The sequence below is a fragment of the Erpetoichthys calabaricus genome, chromosome 17 (genome assembly GCF_900747795.2).
Source record: "Erpetoichthys calabaricus chromosome 17, fErpCal1.3, whole genome shotgun sequence".
Classification (NCBI taxonomy): Eukaryota; Metazoa; Chordata; class Cladistia; order Polypteriformes; family Polypteridae; genus Erpetoichthys; species Erpetoichthys calabaricus.
The window spans coordinates 27,075,085-27,099,002 of record NC_041410.2 but is presented as its reverse complement, the minus strand read 5'-3'; the positions used below and the strand labels follow the sequence as shown (position 1 = coordinate 27,099,002).

The window sequence follows — 23,918 nt, the reverse complement described above, 5'->3', positions numbered from 1 at the left end:
CTCACTGCCTGGTCATTCGCAAAGTCTGCTCAGCTTTTTATGAAACATGTTAAACAAATTTACTTTTATGTAGTATGGTCGGGTTGGGGTTTGCTCATTCCCCTTGGAATGAAGTCCTTTCAGAAAAGCAACTGAGAAACTTGCAACCTAGGAAGTATTTCCTCTTTGTGAGAATCAAAATAAAACTCCACAAAACCAAATAAAAGACTTATACTTACCTTGTGCTGCTTACAGTCTTGAGTAAGAGGAAGCAAAAGAACTCTGTTGAAAAACAGATTAGTAACAAGATCTTCTAGCAAGCTAGAGATTTTAGAGGCGAGAATTTGTAAGAGCAAAAGCAAAAAAAAGTTTTGCTTGGTATTGTCTAAAAAGCTTTTAGGCTCCCATATTTTCACACTCTAGCTTTATGTTTTTATATGTGCTGAAGAAGACTGATTAATCTGGACTAATAGAAATATAAATTCTTGTCTTTGCTAAAAGTCTCATTGCTTTCTGAATTGGCCCCCCCCCCCCCACACACACACACACTCCTCACCCCCCTTTTACATTCTTTGCAATCTCACACTATTTATTTGTTTATTTTAGAAAGGTCTGGCCCCTGCCTTTTTTGGCTTGTTTTCCAGGAATTTTCCACTGCAGTTTCCCAAGACGTGTGTTCACGTGACGTTTGGAAGCTTCATGCTGTAAAAATAGAGCCAGATCAAAGTATTTTTTTGTACAAGAAAATAAATTGACGCCTTAAAGATCTGTAATAATACTGTACAGTACACATTCAGTTATGGGCAGCAGTTGTGTGTCAGGGCTCCGTATTCCTGTGTTCTACTGTCAATGTGGATTTTGCATGTTCTCCCCATGACTGCATAGCTTCATTCTGGGTACTCTGACTTCTTACGCCAATCTCACATTATGGGATTTGCACTTAGGGAGGTCAGAGTTGCAGACGACAGTTGTTGATCTCCTTGTTAGACCATGTCAGATTACATGACTGAAGGTTGCTGGACATGTCAAATTTATCTACTACGTGCCGACCTTCTTGTGCAGTTGTGTTTGCCCTTTTTTGTGCTGCCTGACAAAGCTGGTGCATTGTGAACGGTTAACAGGAATGGAGAGTTCATCCAAAATCTCTGCCCTTTTTCTTTTATCATTCTGTCATGGTACATAAAACACAAGACAGACAAGTTACTCTTCTGTTTGTGAGGTCCAACACAATTATGGCTGCTTATTCCTGGTCTTTGTATATGCCTTGTACCTCTGGATGTGCATTCATTGATTGTCAGCTCTCATGCACATGGAGCCTACCCATGCAACTAAAGACAAAACCAAACCTGCTTAATCTTCTGCGAGTTGCAGACTATTTCCAGTGGGTCACTAGGTATGCCAGCCTATGCAGCTGGCTTCACAGGAGAACGCTGCCACCGATTCTCTTGGACTCGCTAAGATTTTGTAAATGAAGGCTACGACTGAAGAAGAAAATCACTGGGAAAGTTGTCTAATGTGACACGCGTTTACCAAAGCCCATTAGGAAGAGTGACAACTGTAAAATCCATCCATTATCCAACCCGCTATATCCGAACTACAGGGTCACAGGGGTCTACTGGAGCCAATCCCAGCCAACACAGGGCGCAAGGCAGGAAACAAACCCCGGGCAGGGTGCCAGCCCACCGCAGACAATTGTAAAATGGTCCGTGGAAAAGTGTGGGTAATCGGATCTGTCTCCATGTAAAGTGGGCTAACAGAAGACTGAATAAATGTAAAAAAAAGAGAAAAATGACAAGAAAAAATTCTAAGGGATGACCACGTAAGGCAGGTGTAAGACACATTGTGAACGGCTATTAATGACAATGTAGGTGCCACTTTCTTAAAGATTTATTGAATATGTAATTGCTATATTTTAAAAGATATACATTTATTAGGAGAGATAGATGATTAATTAAATAAAAAAAGTATGTATTTTGATTGACTTGTCATTTCTTTAAATGCAATAGTTAGGTGCTCCATTAGTCTGTCCTGCCACGAACTTCGACTCTATAAAGTGGAGTTTGGCCTGACTTGTTACTCGATGTGGAACAGCAGCTCTCACAACTTTGTTAAGTTTGCCAGGTTAGTGTAAATTATAATGTACATAGAAAACAGTTAGATTACACAGGTTGTTATTTTGTTTAAGTTCTGTAATAAAGTTCTGTACAATTTAAGGAATGAGTTATGAGGGGTTTAATGCATTAGAAGCTTCCATGCTGCTTGAAGTGGCAAGTTGGCTGCTATAAACAACGTGCAGCCAATTACATGAAGTGGGGATGTCAATGCTATCAAACATTAAAGTACAGATATAAAAAGAAAAAAAATGAAATATGAGTACAATTTATAGCATTGGCAAGTGCCTCACTTCACTACACTTTAAATGCATTAAATGTAACTACAACATTAAAAGTTTTACATTGACTATGTATGCCTGACTAATTAATATAGAAATTCTGAACAGAATAGTGACAATGTTATTGGCAAAGAAATACTTGCTTTTCAACCACTATGAGAGTTGCTTGAATATAAAACTGATCTAAACCATTTTATTATAACAAAAGTAGTACATACAGTAATTAAAAAGTCAGTTTTACAATTAAATTATTTAGAATATGTTGAATTCTACTACAAATACCACAAAAGAGAAAAAAAAAACTCCAGACGCCGTCTGTATGGAGCCCCCCTTCTGTAACAGTAAATGCTGATGGTGTCCTTTTCTGCTGTTCCTCTGCTTATACTCAACATTCACTTGCATGAGCTGCAAAGACAAGTAAGTGTAAATAAATTAAAAACATTGCTGCAATTTGAGAATACAGCTACTCTGTACTCTCCAAAGATCAGGACTTCATTAACAGACAGAAGTGCTGCAAACAAATGAGGTGTAGGCAACCAAAACAATAGATCAGGTTGCACATTTAAAAGTACTCTTAAAAATTACTCTCTTTTAATTTTAATTCATGAACATATCGTCATAATCCAAATAAATTTACACTGTCATTAGAATGGAAAAAAAAATCTCTGCTCACTGTGAGACATTCTATCTTTTCCTATTCTATTGTGTTTTGGTACCTGGAAAGGCAACAGACACCTGGCACCCTTCAAGGTTACTCCTAAAGCAGAGGTTGCCAAGTCCGGTCCTGGAGGACCAGCATGGTTGCAGGTTCATATTCTAACCCTTTTTTTTTTATTATTATTATTTTATTACCACGCTTATTCAGCTTCACCTGTTTGTTGTCTGGTACAAATCTTGTAATCTATATTTAACCCACTTCCTATTGTCCAAATGACCTGAGATTTTGCACACTTACTCACTTCCGATGACAATACATGAATCAATAATCAGTTTCAGTCCAATTATGTCAGGGCCTCAAACTCCAACCAATTTCACTCCAACCAGTTGCTTAATTAAGCTCCGATTCTTGTTGTTAATTAAAACCCGTGCTGCTCTCATTGTTCAGTAACATACATTTCTGAAATTGTTGATTTTCTCTTTTCTAAGAGCTCTGTTAAAATGTTTTGGGGACCTGAGCAGATCAACATTCCTGAGACCTTCACCTTTCTTTATTTTCAGATATTGCATGATGGACACCAGTTGTTTTGGCTCATTTTGTATCTAATTATTGTTTGGCTGCTAATTAAGGAAAAAGAAACAATTGAGGGGTCTGAGTCTTCAAGAGCAAGTCAAATAAAATGAATTCAAAATAAGTTAATTAGCAGCAAAAACAGGTCACTCACTAAGAAAAGGGTTAGAATGAAAACCTGTAGCCACTGTGGTCCTCCAAGACCCGAGTTGGCAACCCCTGTCCTAAAGCACTATGGGACTCTTGCTTACAATGGGCTCTCATTAAAGTGACAATAACATATCAGCAGCAGGGTATTCAGGGTATAGAAAAGTAGGCTGTCGTTACTGGACTCTGAGCAGATGTGCTTCTAATCAAGTGACAATTTTACTATCCTCAAACTCCAGTGCCCATATACTCCAGTACAGCGTCAGGAGGAAACACGGTTTCATATATTGTGATGTGCCGCAAGATCTTCTAGCTTGAGTTGGCTTGAACAGATTTACTATTTACAAGCAGTTACTGTTCTGCTCCTTTTACGGCTCAGACACAGTGTATCCTGAACTTGCCCCCAAGCTCATATTAAAAAAAGGTTTCATTCTTTACATCTTGCCTGAAGAAGGGGCCTGAGTTGCCTCAAAAGCTTGCATATTGTAATCTGTTTAGTTAGCCAATAAAAGGTGTAATTTTGCTTGACTTCTCACTGCATTCCAAATGGGTAACACAAAACAACACCCTAGTAATTCTAAAAAGATACAAAACAATGCTGCGACCAGCTGGGGCAAAAATGGCATGGCAAAGCAATTCAGAAGGCAGCTTTACAATTTTCTAACATTTGTACCTCAGTCGGATTGCTTCTATGCACAGTTTGCACACTCTCCTGTTCACATGCATCTCCTCTCACAGTCTAAACGCCTTCAACACCATCCAACTTCTGCTCCTTAGGGACAAGCTGACAGAGATGGGAGTAGATTCATATCTATTGGCATGGATCGTGGAATATCTTACAGACAGACCTCAGTATGTACATCTCGGGAACTGCAGGTCTGACATTGTGGTCAGCAACACAGGAGCGCCGCAGGGAACTGTACTTTCTCCGGTCCTGTTCAGCCTATATACATCGGACTTCCAATACAACTCTGAGTCCTGCGACGTGCAAAAGTTCGCTGACGACACTGCTATTGTGGGCTGCATCAGGAGTGGGCAGGAGGAGGAGTATAGGAACCTAATCAAGGATTTTGTTAAATGGTGTGACTCAAACCACCTACAACTGAACACCAGCAAAACCAAGGAGCTGGTGGTGGATTTTAGGAGGCCCAGACTCCTCATGGACCCCGTGATCGTCAGAGGTGACTGTGTGCAGAGGGTGCAGACCTATAAATACCTGGGAGTGCAGCTGGATGATAAATTGGACTGGACTGCCAATACTGATTCTCTGTGCAGGAGAGGACAGAGCTGGCTATACTTCCTTAGAAGACTGGCATCCTTCAACATCTGGAATAAGATGCTGCAGATGTTCTATCAGACGGTTGTGGCGAGTACCCTCTTCTATGCAGTGGTGTGCTGGGGAGGCAGCATAAAGAAGGAGGACACCTCACACCTGGACAAACTGGTGAGGGAGGCAGGCTCTATTGTAGGCATGGAGCTGGAAAGTTTGACATCCATGGCAGAGCGACGGGCGCTGAGCAGACTCCTGTCAATCATGGAGAATCCACTGTATCCAATGAACAGTATCATCTCCAGACAGAGGAGCAGCTTCAGAGACAGACTGCTGTCACTGTCCTGATCCACTGACAGACTGAGGAGATCGTTCCTCCCCCACACTATGCAACTCTTCAATTCCATCCGGGAGGGTAAACATTAACATTATATAAAGTTATTGTCTGTTATACCTGCATTGTTATCACTCTTTAATTTGTTTTGTATCAGTATGCTGCTGCTAGAGTATGTGAATTTCCCCTTGGGATTAATCAAGTATCCATCTATCTAAAGATCCAATAAAACTGAATACCAATGTGATACGTGTAAATGATGGATGACACGTGCATTAGTGTGTCTTGCAATTGACTGATAAACCATTCCCTGACACTGGGGCAGACTTTTGAAATTTCAATGATACCGAGGGGAAAACCACTGGTTAAATAAATAAAAATATTGCATCTTTATTGTAATATTATTCTTTTAAATATCTAGTGAAAACTGCAAAACTAAATCACATACCAGGAGAAGACAGCAGCTGCTGGCCTGGTGGAGAATTACGGTTTCTCTGCCTGCAATAAAACAAGTAAAATAAACCAATATGAATAATTTACAAATGAAATGGACAAGAGAAAATCTTGTTTATATATGTTTTTTTATATAATTAGTGTTTTATTTTGAAGAGCAGCTTACATACCTTTTGTTCTGTTTGAACTTGCATCTGCAGTGTCCACCTATTTGAAAATCAAGACAGTGGGGGGGAAAAAAATTAATTCTTCTTGTTAGTTGAAGAATAGAAAAAAAAATCTCCAGTTAAACATACAATGAAGCCAGCAGGGGCCCACAGCAGCAGGCTTCTCATAGGCTCCATAAGCACCTTTTCAGGAAAATTCCATTACATTTTTTGCATTTTAAACAATAGATTTGGTTCCAAAGGCAGACCACTGCAAACTAACACATCACATCTTGATTTAAGTAGTTCCATTATAAGGACAAAATACGGTTTAACCCATTATACTATCGAGTCATGAAGCCTGATAAATAATCCAAGTCTCACTTTATGTAGAAAATAAATAGCTGTTTTACTACTGTGTACATTTAGTCTGTGTGCTCAGAAAAACAAAACGGCATGACTTAGTTACCACAACATTTTATGATGACATACAGCAGTTGTACTACAATATATTTAGCACATTATTTTCAAAATGAAGTAAGTGCTCCCTTAACTCAGAGGTTAATTAGCAGACAACTTGTAATAAACAAGCGAGCATACCGTCATAAAGAAACACTTGAATGTGTTACTGACACCAGATGAACAAGCACTCAGCAGAAGGCAGGTCATTAAAAAATGTTATATTCCATAAACATTAAAAAAGCAACCATGCAATAAAATTTAAATCACTGAAGATATACAGAAAGTCTGTCTCTAATTTTCAAATCCGTTTAATCCAAGGCAGGGTCATGGGCCACAGCCTATACCAGGAGCACTGGGCACACAGCAGGAAATAGCCCTGGAGAGGGCACCAGGCCAACACAGGGCACAAATGCAGAAAGTGACAAATTGAAGCAAACTACTCAAATAAAGGTAAGAAACCAAACTCCAACAAGGAAGGTTCAAAGCAGACACTGTCAGTCATTTTGTAATCTTTTAATCCTGAACATGTAGTTGTAGAGTGAAGATCTGTTGCTTGTTGGTCAGACATTCAAGCATGAATTGTGGTGTACTCTGTCCGTGTGACAATAGTGAAGCAAACATCAAACATTCTGCTTAAAAGCTTTTAGTACCAGGTTCCAAAACTCTCTGGCAATGACTGCTTAATTTAAAAAAAAAAAAAAAACACATAATAGTGGAAAGTAGCAAGCAACTGTGATGAGAGGCTGTGCACTTTGATGAAATAAGAATTAATCTTTGAGAAACTCTTTGTATAGTTAATTCATAATAAATTTTGAAAGACTTTGAAGTCAATTAATAAATTAAAATTCATCTTCATATATTGAAGTATGGGCGGCACAGTGGCACAGTGGGTAGCGCTGCTGCCTCGCAGTTGAGAGATCTGGGGACCTGGGTTCGCTTCCTGGGTCCTCCCTGCGTGGAGTTTGCATGTTCTCCCCGTGTCTGCGTGGGTTTCCTCTGGGCGCTCCGGTTTCCTCCCACAGTCCAAAGACATGCAGGTTAGGTGGATTGGCGATTCTAAATTGGCCCTAGTGTCTGCTTGGTGTGTGGGTGTGTGTGTCCTGCAGTGGGTTGGCACCCTGCCCAGGATTGGTTCCCTGCCTTGTGCCCAGTGTTGGCTGGGATTGGCTCCAGCAGACCCCCGTGACCCTGTGTTCGGATTCAGCGGGTTGGAAAATGGATGGATGGATATTGAAGTATACCTCACATTTGAAAAAGTATACCGTGATAAGAGCAGCATTTTATTGTAAAGTAACTTTTTTAGTTTCGCACAGAGAACAGCTATGTAGTAAAGGCAGGTGACGGTCACACAGGAGAGCTCCCTAAAGGCTGGGTAAGCTGGTATACTGGAAACAAAATCCACTGGGAACACCAGAGAGTGAGAAAGAGGGAGACGGCAATTGTGGTGACATGGCAGAAATCTTAAAATATTCACTCAAGATAGTTAAATGTTTCAAAAACACAGAATGAGGCCTTTAAAGGAATATTCCACCCAAAAATGATTAATGTTACTTAATAAGGTTTATGGTTTAATGTAAGTAAAGGCGGAGTGGTGGCTCTGAGGCTAGGGATCTGCACTGGCAATCGGAAGGTTGCCGGTTCGAATCCCGTAAATGCCAATAGGGACTCTGCTCTGTTGGGCCCTTCAGTAAGGTCCTTAACCTGCAATTGCTGAGCGCTTTGAGTAGTGAGAAAAGCGCTATATAAATGCAAAGAATTATTATTAAGTGCACAGTGCCCAATGCTGGAAACCGCAAACAAAATGTCCATGAGGGGGGAAAAAAAAAAATCTCATGTTCCTCATGTCTCATAATCCACGTACATTCAATTCAGTCAAATACTCGAAACAAAACACATTAATTTTTCAATAAAATATTATTACGAAAGTAGCCCAGAACCCAGAAGCCTTTTACACAGGGCTGAACCTTTGAAATGAAAACTTGCTTCTCTCCCCATACACTGAACAAAAGTCCTGTCTTCCATTTGTGGCGGACGGCCGGGGCGCCCCTTTGACACTGGGCCCGAGGGAGCAGCCATGGGATGCACACTACGTCCCCCGGAACGCGTGGTGGCAGCCCTCCTGGGTTACATTGGGGCCACATGTGTGGGACTCAGACCTGTTGGGCTCCGTGGCCACCACCCGGAGGAGCTGCACGGCTTAATGAGCCCATGTGGGCTGGAATGCAGCCACCCCCGGAAGTGCAGCCTAATTAGGCCAATTACCACCTGAAGCACTTCTGGGAGGGCTATAAAAGGAGCCTGCAGCCACTACTCAGGGTGCCAGAGTCGGGAGGAGGATGACGAAACTGACTGGGAGGAGTACTGGAGGAAGAAGAAGAAGAAGAGTGTGTTGTGGTGACGTTCTTTTGGGACTGTGTAAGGCCTGTGGGACACGGGGAAGACTTGCCCCATGGCTGAAGAAAAAATAAAAACCTTTTTGTTAATATTTATATGTGCCTCTGCTGTCAGTCTGTGTCGGGTTGATGCCTATATAGTGCCTTTGCCACACATTCAAAACACAAATGGGTAATACCTGACTAACACTCTGAATCCTTAAGACAATTTATAGTTCTGTTATTACAAAGTGAGTTAATATTTAGGACACTGATAATTTTGTGTTTTAATACTACTTTCTAATTTTCATTTCATTTTAACATTCCTGAATTCATCATGTTGATTAATAGCAATTTCCCAATACATTAAAATTCTATGTTGATAATACCATACAACGTGAACTAATGAACGAATTAATGTTAGTTCATTACTAATATTTTGGCTATGGTATTGATGCCAACTTTTGGACCTCAGTACCAGTACCAAAATAATTCCGAAGCAAATAACGGATAACTCCAAAACCCCACCGTCTTACTCCAGCATCCCTGGTGTGCCAAGCCATGTACTAAGGACCGCTACTCTCTTGATAGTCATTAGATCCTGATTGAGCCAAAGCAAAGGCAGGGTGGGAGGGCTGGTCTCCATCGTGTCGAAGCAAATAATGGTGGGTTTAGGTTCCCCCTTGTAGATTTCACAAAATATAACTACACACTTCACTGCAATGGAAACCTCAAGTGTTATGGGATGCTAGGCTGGGATTTTGACAGGGAAGCTGACTTTTACTTCCGATACCAAAAATCACGAAATATTGGTACTATGCCATTTTAAAATGTGCGTTTTTCAGTACATTTCCAATACCAGTATACCGTACAACCCTGGTATGAATGCTTTGTATAGGAACTATATTTAAAACTGTTGATCTTTATTAGAAACTAGTCATTTAGCCCGTTACAATAACGGGCGCTAGAACAGTAGTGCATAGACATTAGTAGGAACAGTCTATATTAAATGGCAAGGGACTTTGACCTCATTCTTTTAATTGGTCGTATTTTTCTTTCTTTCAGCCTTTCTTTTGTTGATGTTTACTTGCTGAGCTGACTGTTCTTTGTGGGCTGCCGCCGTGTATTGTGTGTCTAATTTTCTGTGACAGTAATACTGTCTTGTACGGCTCTATTCAATAAGGGCGACCTCAATTGAGCGCGGCGAATAAAGGCGTTCGTAGATAATTTAGTTCAAATGGCTCTGGAATATGTGAAGAGCAACAAAGGTGAAGATCTTTATTTACGCGCGCCTTTATTCGCTGCACCCAATTGAGGTCGCCCTTTTTGAGGCTCGCCTTTTTGTGCGCGCCCGTATTGAAGGATACCGTCTTGTACGTAATATACCTTTAATTTTCTCTGGCGGTAATACAGGCGTGCGTGTCGGTAATATGCCTTTAATCTCCTCTGACAGTAATACTGGCTTGTACGTGGCTGTAATATGCGTCACTGTATTGTGTACCTTTCATTTCCTCTCGCAGTAATACTGGTTTGTATTTCCATAAAATGCCTCTAACTTTCTCTGACAGTAGTATCGCGAGTCGCACCGTGCCCCGCGTATGCGCACTTCATCAGAAGACACCCACACATGGACACCTGGACGCACATAGGGATTTTATATATATAGATGAATTTCAATAGAACATTTGAGTCTTTAACTGTATATTGTGTTTCAAAAATTAAACGATTAGTTTTTTGTAAGGGGAAAATTATGAAAATTTAAACAGACATAAAAAGATTACACAGATTACTATGTATCTGATATTGGGTAGAACATTTAAAACCATCCTTCTCCAGGTCTGCTTTAAAAGGAAGAGCTAAATCAAATTACTTATCCAAATTGGTCTTCAAAGCAAGAAGAAAAAAAGGAAACAGCAAACGATTTAGTCTGTGAAGGCTCAGGGTTCAGGAGCAGTTGTGTTATTTGGATTGCTTATTTCAGACATTGGATAATGTGACTGGAAAGGGTGCAGTTTATGCTTAAATGTATACACATGAACCACAGGAAAGCAAATGTAGGAGACTATCAAGGGGATCAAGTGGCAAGGCCGTAAAAAAGTAAATATAATTTGCAAATAGAAGCTCAAGATAAACCTTTTGAATATTTTATTCTAACAGAAAGTGTCACTGTACATTCTAAAAGTAGAAAGCCTAATCAGAGATGTGCTCAGGGTCAATATGAAAAAGAGGATTCAAAGGCAAGACAAGAACTATGCAGTTAATTGATATATGAAGACTGGCATATGTGGATATCCAGAAGAGAGTCAATGGAGAGAGAAAAAGCAATTTAAAACAGAAACACACTAAAACTACTTTTCGGAGAGTCCAATATTTAAAGCCATGATGATAAAAATAATGTAGTCTATGCAGAAACCCGTATTATCATACTGAAGTGTCCTTTTGGTATACAAAAAGATAAAAAGAACAGACCAAGGTAAAAACATTGCAGATGTTTTATAAGAAACTAGAGATGAAAGAGTAAAACATGGCAGCAAGATAACTTACTGAGAAGAATGATTATGCCAACCGCACAAAGAACCCCAGCAAATATGAGCCCTCCAACACGCAGCCGGTGGTAATCTGCAAGAAGAGAAAAAACAGCCCATCAGGGGGGAAAAGTGAAGAGTGTGCTACGCCAAAGTCTAGAGGAAAACAGAGGGCTTAATTGTGAAGTAAGAACTTGGCAGCTTGTCCAATTGCTTTCAAGTCTGCTACTGTGGTGCCCGGTTCTTGAATAAATGAATTCAATTTATTACTATCTAAAATGTTTGTATCATGGATTAGCAAATATAAAATACAAATGGAAAAATATGGCTTACAACAAAATAAGCATACAGTGAATATAGAAAATATTCACCCTTCCTTGGAAGCTTACACACTTTGAAATAGAATGAACATGAACATTAAATCAGTCTATTTAATTTGGCTTTTTTGACAATGATGAACAGAAAAAGACTTTAATGTAAAAAGTAAAAGCAGATCTCTGCAAAATGGTCTAAAATACAAATATAAAAAACACAAAATAACTGATTGCAGAAGTGTTCACCCCCATTACTAGGATGCACCTAGTTCAACCAATTAGTTGTAGGTGTCACATAATCATCTTAATGGGGATTACCTCTCTGTATTCAAGGGGTTTCAACTGACTGTACTATAAATGCTCCTGTATGTGGAAGCCCAGCTTGTGATGGGTCAGTGTCGTGGCCTAACCTACACAAAAGAACACTCCAAGCAACTCAATGAAATGATGACTGAAATGTGAAAGTCTGGGGTTGGAGACAAGAACAATTCTATGCCACTGAATAACTGCTGAAATAAAGTCAAATCAATCATTAAGAAATAAAGTACTGGGGAGCTGTACATCTGCCTAGAACTGAGTGATCAGGCAAGAAGAAGACAAGTGAGAGAGGCCACCAAGAGTCATACGATAACTCTGAAGGAGTCCCTGGCTACAGTGGCTAAGACTGGAGTGTGGTGTAGTGGGTCCACAGCTCACGTCAAAAAGGCCACTTTTTAAATAAATAATCGTCGTCTTCGCGGCTTATAGAGAGGGTGTGGTAGTGTGGCCGGAAGCGGTTCCCAGGGAAGTTTGTGATGCAGGTGGTCCTCACTTAAGTGCACAGGTGAGGAGTCATCCGTATCCGTAATTGTTGCTGGGAGCAGCTGATTGCCACACCTGAGCCACGTCCTTGTGATAAACAGAAGTGCGAGGCGGCTAGGAGGGGAAAATGAAAAAGGAGAAAAGGAAGAAAAGAAAGAAACGGAGGTTGCAGGAGAAGGTGGTGGCAGGAAGTAGGGAGAGGAAAGCCGGTGCAAACGAGCGAGCACAGGCTCGCGGGCAGCTGAGCAGTAAACCTGGGTGTTCGGCCAACACACGAGGAGCAGTTGATTGTGGTCGCTCCCGCTGAACATTTTATGAAGAGCGAGAGTGACCGGAAGAAGGATGGCTCGCCACGTAAGGCAAAGAAGGCAGCGGGAGTCAGGACTTGAGATGTGAAAGCCCCAGCGTGAGTGCCCTGGTCGCTGGGGAGCGGTTTACTGAAGCCCATCAGAGCCAGGGATCAGTGAGGCGGACGAACCAGCAGAAGAAGGTAGAATGAAGGTCAGCTGCAAATAGGGTGGCTCCCCTGGATGGGAGAAGCAGGGGAGTCACCAGTAGAAGAAAGGCACTGGGCTGATTTGTTTAAAGGGACAGCTTCCAGTAGTTGTTTTAACCTCGTGGTTTTTTAAACATTTTTTTTCTAATGGATTTTAACCTCCACGGATTCACCTCTGTTTTAATGGATTATTTATTTGAAGGTTTTGATGAATTGCACTATTTATTTGAAAACTGTTTTGTTTTTGTTCATTTTGAAATAAAAGTACTTTGCACTTTTTGCACCATCCCCTTGTTTCCAACGGTGTCGGGTTCCAGAGCTCCTAGAAGCAAGATGGGAGCATGGAGCGGAACCCGCATCGTCACATGGAGAGACTACAAGCAATAACTTTTGCCCAGGTGCTTCACCAGTCAAGTGTTATATGGGAGAGTGGCGAAGAGAAAGCCACTTTATAAATAAAAATAATAATAAAATAAAAAAAAAGCACTCAACATAGCTCACCAAAAGTGAACTTAATTTGCCATCAGAGTAAACGGCATGTGTGGCATAAGTGAAACACTGCACATTATTAACAACATGGATTTATTGTTACAGGTGAATATGGAAAGCATTTATTACGACTCTAGTGTCTAATTTCTTTATGTAGTCTCCTGTAATTTCTATTTGGCCTTTCAGGTATCAAATCAAACATTTTGAGAACGATGGAAACATCAGAACGAACAAACATGTATTAGCATGTTCCATTTGGGGACGCAACAAGCTGGTCAAATGTTAACACCTTAAATCTATGGCACAACTGGGTAGGTCTCACCATCATACTGTAACCTATAAAATAAGCCTAATATTGACAGCAGAAGCTCTCTTATTATCCAAGCCAGAAGTTCTAATGTGTGTTTGGTTTTCTTGAGCATCTGTAACTAAGCATTTCACTACAATTATACACACAATGCAAATTGAATGTGACAAATAAAATTTGATTTAATTTGAAAAGAAGTGCCATCTGGATAGGCTTTGTCAAACAGCTTGCTGAAAGCAAAAAGATGCGCACAGATCCAAGACGAGCACCAAGGGAGCCCACTGCATTAGTGCACAAGTGTTTTCTACTCGATACCAGCTTTTCTGACCTCATCACTAAAGAATAGTAGTGACTCAGCTATGCGAAATAAATTGTTTTCTTTTATTTGTCTTTCATCTACATGAAGTGAGACAGTCAGGGTTTGTTAAAACAGAAAAATGTCAAGGCTTGGCAGCCCATTCATAATGCAGAATCCCCAACTTAATTTGAACCTTTCAAACAGAAAATGTTTCTTTTTATTATTTTTAATAAAGACCAAGTCTATTAAAGAGGCAATTGTAAGTAGACATCTCGATATCGCATTATATATATCATCCTCCACAAGTGTTGTGTGTAAATAAAAGACAAAGGCCAGGGAGGGCAAGCAAATGCACATGTACATGAATAAAGAAATAATGTACAGGTGGTAGAGAAAATAAAATCAAGGAAGGTGAAGAGAAAAGACAGCTTTGGGGGTTAAGTAACATATTAATAAATGCAACATACAGCACATGAGATGTGGGAGAAAGGTGCATTAATCAGTTATGAAATTCAAGGTGTGCCTACCGTCGCCTGACAAGCAGTAATATGCTTACCATATGTAAAAGGATCCTCTTTCCCTTCTGTGAAAATAAGGGAACACACATTATTCTTTAACATCAGCACACAATCAAGTTTTGAAAACAGTACTTTCAACAAATGCAGCAAGTAATTAATTATGAAAAGTCTGTAATAATAGGTTAAAAAAAACAAAAAAAAAAAACTGTCATGCACTGAGGTGTTACCTGAGTCGGATGCACTTGAGAAAGCAGACGCCAGAGCTGTAAGGCAAATAAAACACAAACACACACTGAGTAGGCTCAAGTCAAAGCTTGTCTGAAAAATGAAAGTTACAAAAGATGGCCTGACAAAATTTCACAGTGACTGAAGGAGACAGAGGGAGTAGAGGCCTTCAGTACGTAGTGGTTATTTACAATAAATTATTAACTTCGATCAATCCCAGTAATATATTAGGTTTACATTTTTTATTTATTATTATTTTTTTAACAGTTAGCTTTTGTAATGATTGCATTCTTCTCAGAACACTGACCTAAACCTGTTAGTGTTGACAGTTACAGCTGTAGTACAGTGTGGCCACTCAGGGGCACCCCCAAGCCCCAAACACCAGACACAAATCAGCCGAACACAGATTCATGGTTTAAAAAAAAAAAAAAATTTAAAATAACACCTTAAAGTTCGACAGACCAGCACCATAAAATACTCAAAATAGCACTGCTCTCTCCTTCTGCCCTTCTCTGCAAGTGTTGTTCACTGCCTCCCGACTACGACTCCCGATACAGAGGAGGCAGCTTCTTTTATGCTAGACCCGGGAGTACTTGTGCCACAGCACTGCATGTCCGAAGCACTTCGGGGCCAGTTGAAAGCCCCCCAAATTTGGGGTAATGTTCCCCTGAACTTCCCAATGGTGGCACTCAAGTACCCCACAAGAGGGCTGCCTATCAGGACTACAGCTCCCAATATGCCCTGCGGGTGTACAAATGTGAACCAGAGGAATGCTGCCAACCCTGTGTATAGGGGGAATATGGGGCCCTGGGAAGCAGTCTCCCTCTGACCTTCTATTCTACCAACATGACCATCTACATCCTTCCATTCTGGAATCCCATCCAGGCAAAGAATTACCATCCATCTCTGTCAGGATGCCAGTCCCTTCGTTATGGCATTCACAACAGTTAGATGAAAACAAGTCTCTCTTCATTTACAGAAAGTTGTCAAATAACTATCATTACATTTGGGTTGTAGACATAAAAAAAATTCTGTGTCAAAAATTTTCAAACACAAAAATCAGGAAATGACAATTTGTTTTTTCACAACACTGTGTATGCTTAGTATTTTTGCTCTGCAAAATATATTGTATGGTCATTACATATATTGTGTGTCCATGCTATCTATTATTTTCATTTTGCATTATTTTAAATTATTAAAAATTCCCATTTACAGCTGATAACAGTTAATAAAACCAAAATGGCTAGATCAGGGTCACACCGAGTCAGGGACTGAACACTGTGGTTTAAAGTCTAGTACTCTAATGTGCTTCCCATCCTCAGACAGAGTGCAGTGCTTATTTACAACATGACTTATAGTAATTCACAAAGTTTACTTTTTAGTTTCTTTATCTTGGAGAAGCATTCACAAAATGTTATGAATGCTCTTATTAAAATAAGATTAAAAAAAATGTTATATAAAATGTCACCAAATGTAAATTCTAGGCAGAGCACATGTTCATGCAATTCATGCAGTAGTTCTTAGGTTTACAACGTTGTAACTCAATATGCTTCTTGGCTTTCCTGTGTCATGCAAATTAGCAGTAAAAGTAGGACTGATTTGGAGAAGGGTGGGACATTAGCGACCATAATATTCATCATCTTTTTCAAACAGATTAGCCCTGGTGGCATCAGTGAGTTGGGCAGGGGAAGAATATCGTCCACATTTAAATCTTTATTTGCCCTTTTTACAAGTACCATACCATTACTGAGGATGGCAAAATTTAGAAGGCAATGAACAATGCTGCCCATATTCTTCATGGTGGGTTAGCCTTGAGCACATTTAGATGCTGGAGCAAACTAAAGTGTCCTACTGAGGCTTTTATACTGCCATTAGAATGTATAACCTTCCATCATGAAAGTGTAATTTTAAACCTTCAAACTCACTCCATCAGGAGATGAATGTATTGCTGTTACCTGGGAAATGACACAAGCAAAATTAACAACTTGCCTTGATGGCTTTATAATAGTTTTTTTCTTGGCAACCATCCATAATTTGATCAATAAAACCGACTCAAAGAAAGCGAGTACCAGTGAAGATTTTGCAAACCCATACAGAAACTAATTTTACTATGTTATGGTGTCTGCTGTACATGCAGTATCCGTCCTCCCCCAATAGTCTTTAATAATTTATTGTGCATAAACAAGAGAAAAAAAAAAACAAACTAATGACTGGAAGACATTTTTCCTCCAGTAACTACTATTAACTCAGAATCATAAAATATGCAGTTTTATTCTTCCAAAAACAAAACAAAATTAAGAAATACTTTATCATTATAAGATTGAAATTAAATTTAATTTTTTAACCAAATCTCTAGTGACAACTTTACCGGCAAAAAATAGCTACATATTGTAAGAAACGTGTTCAATAAGCTTTTAAACTGTTAACATGTTAAAACAAACAAAAAAATAAAATAAGAAACTACACTACTAAAACCTTTGAAAATGCAGTATGTGCTAAGACTTTAGAAATGAAGCAAAGCATATGAGCAGTAGGCCACAGTCCCCTTCTATTGGCTAACCATTTTGACTTTCTGTCGATTATTTAGCTCTTTTGGTGATTAAATGTACAGATTGCAAGTTTGTGTGTCCAGCAGGGAGCAGAAAGCTCCACAAACTGACCAGGTTCACTGCTGGTACTGAAAACAGAACAACCCCTCCACAGTGAATTTTCACCATTTCAAAACTTAAAATGATAAAAAAGTAAATAAATAAATAAACAAAACCCAATCTTGACAGAAATTACTTAATACAAGCAAATTATAAAATTATCAATCAGTGTATGTCATGGACTTCTTTTAAATAAATATTCTGAAGTCATTCCACAAAGAGTTTAGTATACAAGTGGGAATCCAAAAATTCCCAGAAATCAGTCAAACAGCATGGGAGTCAACTATGTTGCTAATTATCCTATGCCGACAATCTTGTTAATCAGTCCACCAGGTAACATTGTGCTGTGCTGATCAAATGCATATTTCTGACATTTATTTTATAATCGTTCATGTGACTTGAGCAAATTTTTGTTTCTCCAAGACGAAAACAGCACGTCAGGTCATATCTAACCTCAGGACAACAATGACCGCATTTCAACATTGACACACTTGTTAATGACAAATTTGTTCCCGGTGAAGAGGCTGTTTATCAACAACATTACACAGAACTGCAGTATCTTCGGTGGGAAAAGCATCAGGGGAAAAAACATCCAGAGCAGAGGTGCGCACAAACTGCATTTTGCATCATAACAATGCACCTGCACACACCACTGCACTATGACAGAGCACCTGCACACACCAAACACAGGACTCTTGACCAATGAATGAGGGGTAGAGGTGGGTCTTCAATTCAAAAAGGAAATCTCATGAGTTTTAGTATAGTACTTGTTTACTGTTTATGATGTGTACTGACTTTTGCAGAAATAACTATTGAACAATCTTTTAGGAAAACCAAATGTATCTTACACATTTTAAGCTTATGAATGGATAACCAACATGTGGATTAAGCAACAAGAGTAACGAGGTTTTCCCATCAATGTTTTAATATTTCATGTTGTACATCGCTTGTCACTACTGGCTTGCATTATATCATACTTTAGTCTCTCGTTCTGCCAGAAAAAAAAAAAAAAAAAAACCACATTCTGCAACTTAAAAATAACCCCAGATGAATCAATGGGCAGTCATGGGACTTGCCTAAAAATAAAACCTAAAGCAATAAAGGGAATATTAAGCTTCATCTTTAGAAGCCAGCTCCCCCATCACAGCCCCATCGCTTCTGACTGCTAACCTTTTTAAAAAGCCATCATGGCATTAAGATTCATTAAATCAAGAATGATAGATAATGCACGACCATTTCACTGTATGAGGTCTAATGAGTTTACAATAGATTAATCTATTTCTACACATTAATTTGAGTTTTGAAGCAAAACAGGTGTTGGAAATACTTCCAATCTAAAGACTTGTATCATATTGTACTTTACATCTGGATTCATGAGACAAAAGCATGCTATGGAAAAAAACACACAACAGAATGAGATGGATCTCTCAAAATATGCATTATTTTGCTGTGTCACCTTCAGTTAATAAACAGGAAATGATTAGGGAGTGCTGCTGCATATACTGAACTTTACTGTTGATGATACCTGGTAAACGTGCACAAGTGCCTGTTGTTATCATTTCTGCTTAATCATACATTTTTATTTATTTATTTTTGTAATCAAAGGACTGTTTCACTTATTCTACCTGACCTCTGAAAATGGAGTAGATGATATGTTTTTTTTCTTATTTGAAAATCCAGTCATGATATTTCTTATAATGACTACCTAACAGGGGATGGTTAGCTTGCCACAACTTGGCCAAGTGTGTCCTCTGTCTGTGTCCAAAAATGTTTAACTGCCATGCTTGTAAAACCATAAAACAAAGATATGCACCCTGATCAGTCGATGAGAATTAAAGAAACTTTTCAAGTCAATGATTTCTTAACAATCGTGGTATATATCGGGGTGGCCATCACCGATCCTGGAGAATCACAGTGGCGGCAGGTTTTTGTTCCAACCCCATTGCTTAATTAGAAGCCAATCCTCACCAATAACAGATCTTATTTAATTTCACAGCTTGTTAGTGTTTTAACTCTACCATGTTAGTTCACTCTTAAATCATACATTTTTTTTCCTTTCTAATGATACATGTATCATCCACGTGATTTGAAGTCTAAGACGGATGAGTAATTTTCAGTTGTTCGCTTTCTCTTCAGTTTCCTTCCGAGTTCTTAATTAAACCAAATATGATTAATATACATGGGTGGAAATGGAGACAGCCTAGATTTATAACTGCTGGTTCCTTTGCCTCTTATTGCTAATAAGGAAACAATGAATAAAGTTGTTTAAGAGTAATTAAGGGTTCAAAATCTTAACAAGTGAGTCAACTAAAATGAAGCAGAAAAATGCCACTTGAGCAGTAAGTGCTTAATCAGCAATGAACGATTTCTCATAAAGAAACTGGGTTGGAACAAAAACCTGAAGCCACTGAGGCCATCCAGGACCAGGCCCTGATTTAAAGGGTCCGAGTCTTAAATAGCAAATACATTAAATGAAGTTAATTAGTAGCAAAAAGTAGTCACTAATTAAGAACATAGAATGAAAACCTGTAGCCACTGTGGACCTCCAGGATCAAACTTATCCACCCCTAGTATATATTAATTTGCGGCATAAAATTGTGCTTTAAAGTGAAGAAATTTTTATTAAATTTAAAAAATATGTTGTCTGTTCTTGTAGCTTACAATAGGACTGAAGGGTGCACAAGTCCAAAATTGATGGAAAAAGCCTTAGAACTTACCAAAATTTCCACTTAGAAGCAGCAAAGGCAGTCCATTATCTTGCTCTCTCACCCTTTGGTTTAAACTCTGATTCCTGTGTCTCTCTTTCTTTTCCTTCGTTTTTTCTCTTTCCTCGGAACTCAGTCTTCTTTATACGCTATACCGGGTGCATGTGCTATGCTAAATGATCCAGAGTCATTAATGAGGGTTGGCTGCGCTGATCTCTCTCATGCATGTGAATTGTTTATCAGCTCATTCCTCCATTAAGGTCTCCGTGGCTGCATGTCTTTTCTCTCCCTACACTCACAAATCTAAGCTGCACTGTTATTTAAAATACACCTTGCCATTTTGCCACAGCCTCATCACACACCATACCACAATTAAAAACAGGGGGTCTCATCAACTTAAGATTGAATGCCCTGTGTCATGGTGAGATCGGACTTCCTATCAGATGTAAAGTTACACTACAAATCAAACTTGAAGGGTAACAATTGTTCTTTTTTTTCTTTTTAGTATGGGTACCAGAAACATGGATTCTATAGTAAGCATTTACAGATGTTTAGACTGGAATTCAAGGGTATAAGCAAATATAGTATTTAGCACACACAATTTTTTCTGTCTTTACATGATTACATCTTGCCTGAAGAAGGGGCCTGGGTTGCCTCGAAAGCTTGAATATTGTAATCTTTTTAGTTAGCCAATAAATGGTGTCATTTTGCTTGACTTCTCACTTTATAGTAAGTGCACTCTCTCTAAAGAAACATCACCTGCCAAGTAGCTGGAATTATGAACATCCCTTTTGCAATAACAGATCACTTACCGTGGGCGAAAACCAGTTTTAAAGTTGTGAGGAGAAAAGGTTGAAAGACATTTTTTAAGTGTCACAGTAAGTCGGCTCTAACCAGCCAGGACTGCACTTTTATGAAGTTACAGACAATTAAAAAAGACAACAATGCTTTAGAAGTTACATACCAATCAGAAGAAGCACAGCTACATTTTTATCCATAGCCATGACGATAACCTTGAGAAACAAAAGAGAAAGGTTTTTGTTTTTAACAAAACAACAACAAAAAAAAAAAAAATTATATATATATATATATATATATATATATATATATATATAAAATGATCTGCTCAATTTAGAAAAGTAAATAAAGTAAACAGTATGAACTTGAGAGTATGCTTTCCTTATAATGAAGTTTGCAAATGACACTGCTATGTTTGGCCTGATCACAGTTGGAGATCAAGCACCACACCATATGGAGGTGCACTATTAACAATCAGTCCTAAGTGCTGTAAAATTGCGGAAATGGTTGTGCATATAGCTAGCTATAAATGTTGACACTATCAATAGGGTTGATTCATTTAGATTCCTGGGCACCGCAATTACTAGCAGTCTGAAACGGGATGAAAACATATTGTTTATCTCCTCAAAAGAGGAATCTGCACCCATCAATGCTATTCCATATTTATACTTATGTCATTTAAAATGTACTTAAAACATTATTCAGACATCAAGAAAGAATCCAATGCCCAGAACACGACTCTATTTGGACACTATACGCACAACTTGTGTCAAGAAATAAGCAGGCACGACTACCAAAGATTAAAAGATCAGACTCAGGCAGGCAACTCTCTTTCGGTTATAACTATCAGAAATTGTTACTGATCACTAAAATCGAGTACACACTGGCAAGTCACTCTGTTCAATCACATTTTCATTAACATTTGATCATACCTCCTCGCCTCCTCCACTCAACATAATTTATGCTTACAGACATGTACAGTAAAAGGCACAAGTGTAATTCTACATATTGTCATACTGCTTTAAGCATTTATTGTACTGTATAATGTGCACTGTATTACCATTTACTACCATTGTATATAATGTGTTATGATGTCACATAAAGGTTGTTCAGACTTGGCAAACATTTTTACTAATTTCGTACTTTCATATGCATGTTCTCAATGAATGGAACTGGCATCATGCACAGTAAGCTTAGTCATAGGTAAGCAGCTTGGTCTGCAGCCAGCTGTTCAGCTAATTAGTGGAAACTGCACTTTGTAGTTCTAGCATCCCAGTTGATCCGTCTTATGAAGTGTAGCAGATGGGATGGAGAACTGACACTCTTAGGGATACTTCTGCAAAGGCAGCACGTCTCTGCTGAGGGATCAGTCGTCAGCTAGTGGTGGCTTTTCATGTCATTATGCTTTTTCCAACTTTTCAAAAACTGTAAGATGCTTAAATCTCTAAACACAATTATTTTACACTACAATCTAGCACAGGTATGTACAGTATATTGACCTTATGCTTAAAAATGGAGTGATATTTTTTCACTTTTTTATTAACTAGTTTCAAACGTACTGCCTAAAGATATAATAAAGCATTATATATTTTTGTTGATATTTCCATTAACTGACGTTTTCAGTGTAAGTTCTGACTTGCATGCAAATTGCATGGTTACAAGATTTGGCAAGAACAGAACTTGTTCGTAACCCAAGAGCCCACAGATTTAATAATACTGTTGGAGATACAATATACAAACATAAACAGCGTGCAAGATATAAAACTTACATATCATGAATAATATGAATAATTGTATTTATTCACATACATAAACAAAATATGTATCTATCCATCCACCTTGATAAAATGATAAGTATCTGTGTCTTCATCTGGTTGCTATCTCCATCATTCCAATAGAGCGCATTAGAAGCATTTGTAGTAATTCATTGTACGAAAAAAGCAAGGCATTTTATTACTACATGCATTACAATATATGGAGCACTGCAAATGTTAACACGGAGGTCTACGTGGATTATTTAGATTTCAGCTAGTAAGTGTGTGTGTGTGTATATATATATATAATATATATATATATATATATACACATACACACACATACTGTATACATACACACAAGCACACTACATTCTAAGCATACTTTATTTACATTACTATTGTCAAATGTCTGACGATATGTGCAGAAGTATGACTTTCATTGTACTGTGTTTAATAGACTTCTAAGGCTGTACCACCAACACAAATTCCTAGCAACTGTGTTTCCATGCAGTAACATTCAGTTCAATTCAACTTAATGAAACAACTCGAGAGATTTGTATATTTAAAAAAGCATTTTGCAAACCTAATACAGTATATAAATTTTACTTATTTGAGGCAAGAAAAAAGGAAAATTAAAGCACTGTGCAAAACCCTGGCACTTCACTCTTGGCAGTGTATCCCAGGTTGGAAATACCTTTCTAGACAGAAGCAGTTAGATGGACATTTGAGAACTTCCGGTGGGTCAGAGCAGAATTTGAATTCAAGGTTCCTCTTAAACATGTCTTTAAATATTTCCAAGGAAGTCTACTACCCTAACCCTCCCACCCCCAAAAAAAGCAGCTAAGCTGTTCTAAGTTATACTGCCAGAGCGGACAAGCCAAGCAAGCTTTAGGAACATTCTTAAAAACATTAAGAAGCAGCATGCCTAAGCTGTGTAAATGACCCAGAAGATGGAAGCACTAAAGAATATTCCAAAGATAATAGTAAACCTTAGATATGTATATTCAGGCAAGGGACACACACGTACAACCAAAAAAGTGTACTGCAGACAATGGGCTCTGGTGTCAGTGGAAATTTGTTTTTTTTAATCTTCCACTGAAATGTTCTAACAAACAATCCTAGAAATGAATGTTCTTGGAATGTTGTCAATTTTTGTTACTTGACTCAAGACACCTTTTACCTGTGCGCTTAAGCAATACACAGAATGATGAAAAAAGAGGAGATATCATGTTACTGCTATATAAAGAGAACAGG

General features: G+C 38.7%; 1 protein-coding gene across 1 annotated transcript in view; it reads right to left on the bottom strand.

The window, feature by feature from the left end:
• Nucleotides 1-2,537: 2,537 nt before the first annotated feature.
• Nucleotides 2,538-23,918, bottom strand: part of LOC114667379 (FXYD domain-containing ion transport regulator 3-like) — a 49,303-nt gene continuing 27,922 nt past the window's right edge. The window contains exons 2-8 of the mRNA XM_028822656.2: nucleotides 21,074-21,122; nucleotides 14,759-14,794; nucleotides 14,570-14,596; nucleotides 11,328-11,402; nucleotides 5,974-6,010; nucleotides 5,799-5,848; nucleotides 2,538-2,776 (exon numbers count right to left, since the gene is read on the bottom strand). Coding sequence (XP_028678489.1) covers nucleotides 2,757-2,776; nucleotides 5,799-5,848; nucleotides 5,974-6,010; nucleotides 11,328-11,402; nucleotides 14,570-14,596; nucleotides 14,759-14,794; nucleotides 21,074-21,113 — 285 coding nt within the window. The 5' untranslated portion in view covers nucleotides 21,114-21,122 and the 3' untranslated portion in view covers nucleotides 2,538-2,756. The remainder of the gene's footprint in view (nucleotides 2,777-5,798; nucleotides 5,849-5,973; nucleotides 6,011-11,327; nucleotides 11,403-14,569; nucleotides 14,597-14,758; nucleotides 14,795-21,073; nucleotides 21,123-23,918) is intronic.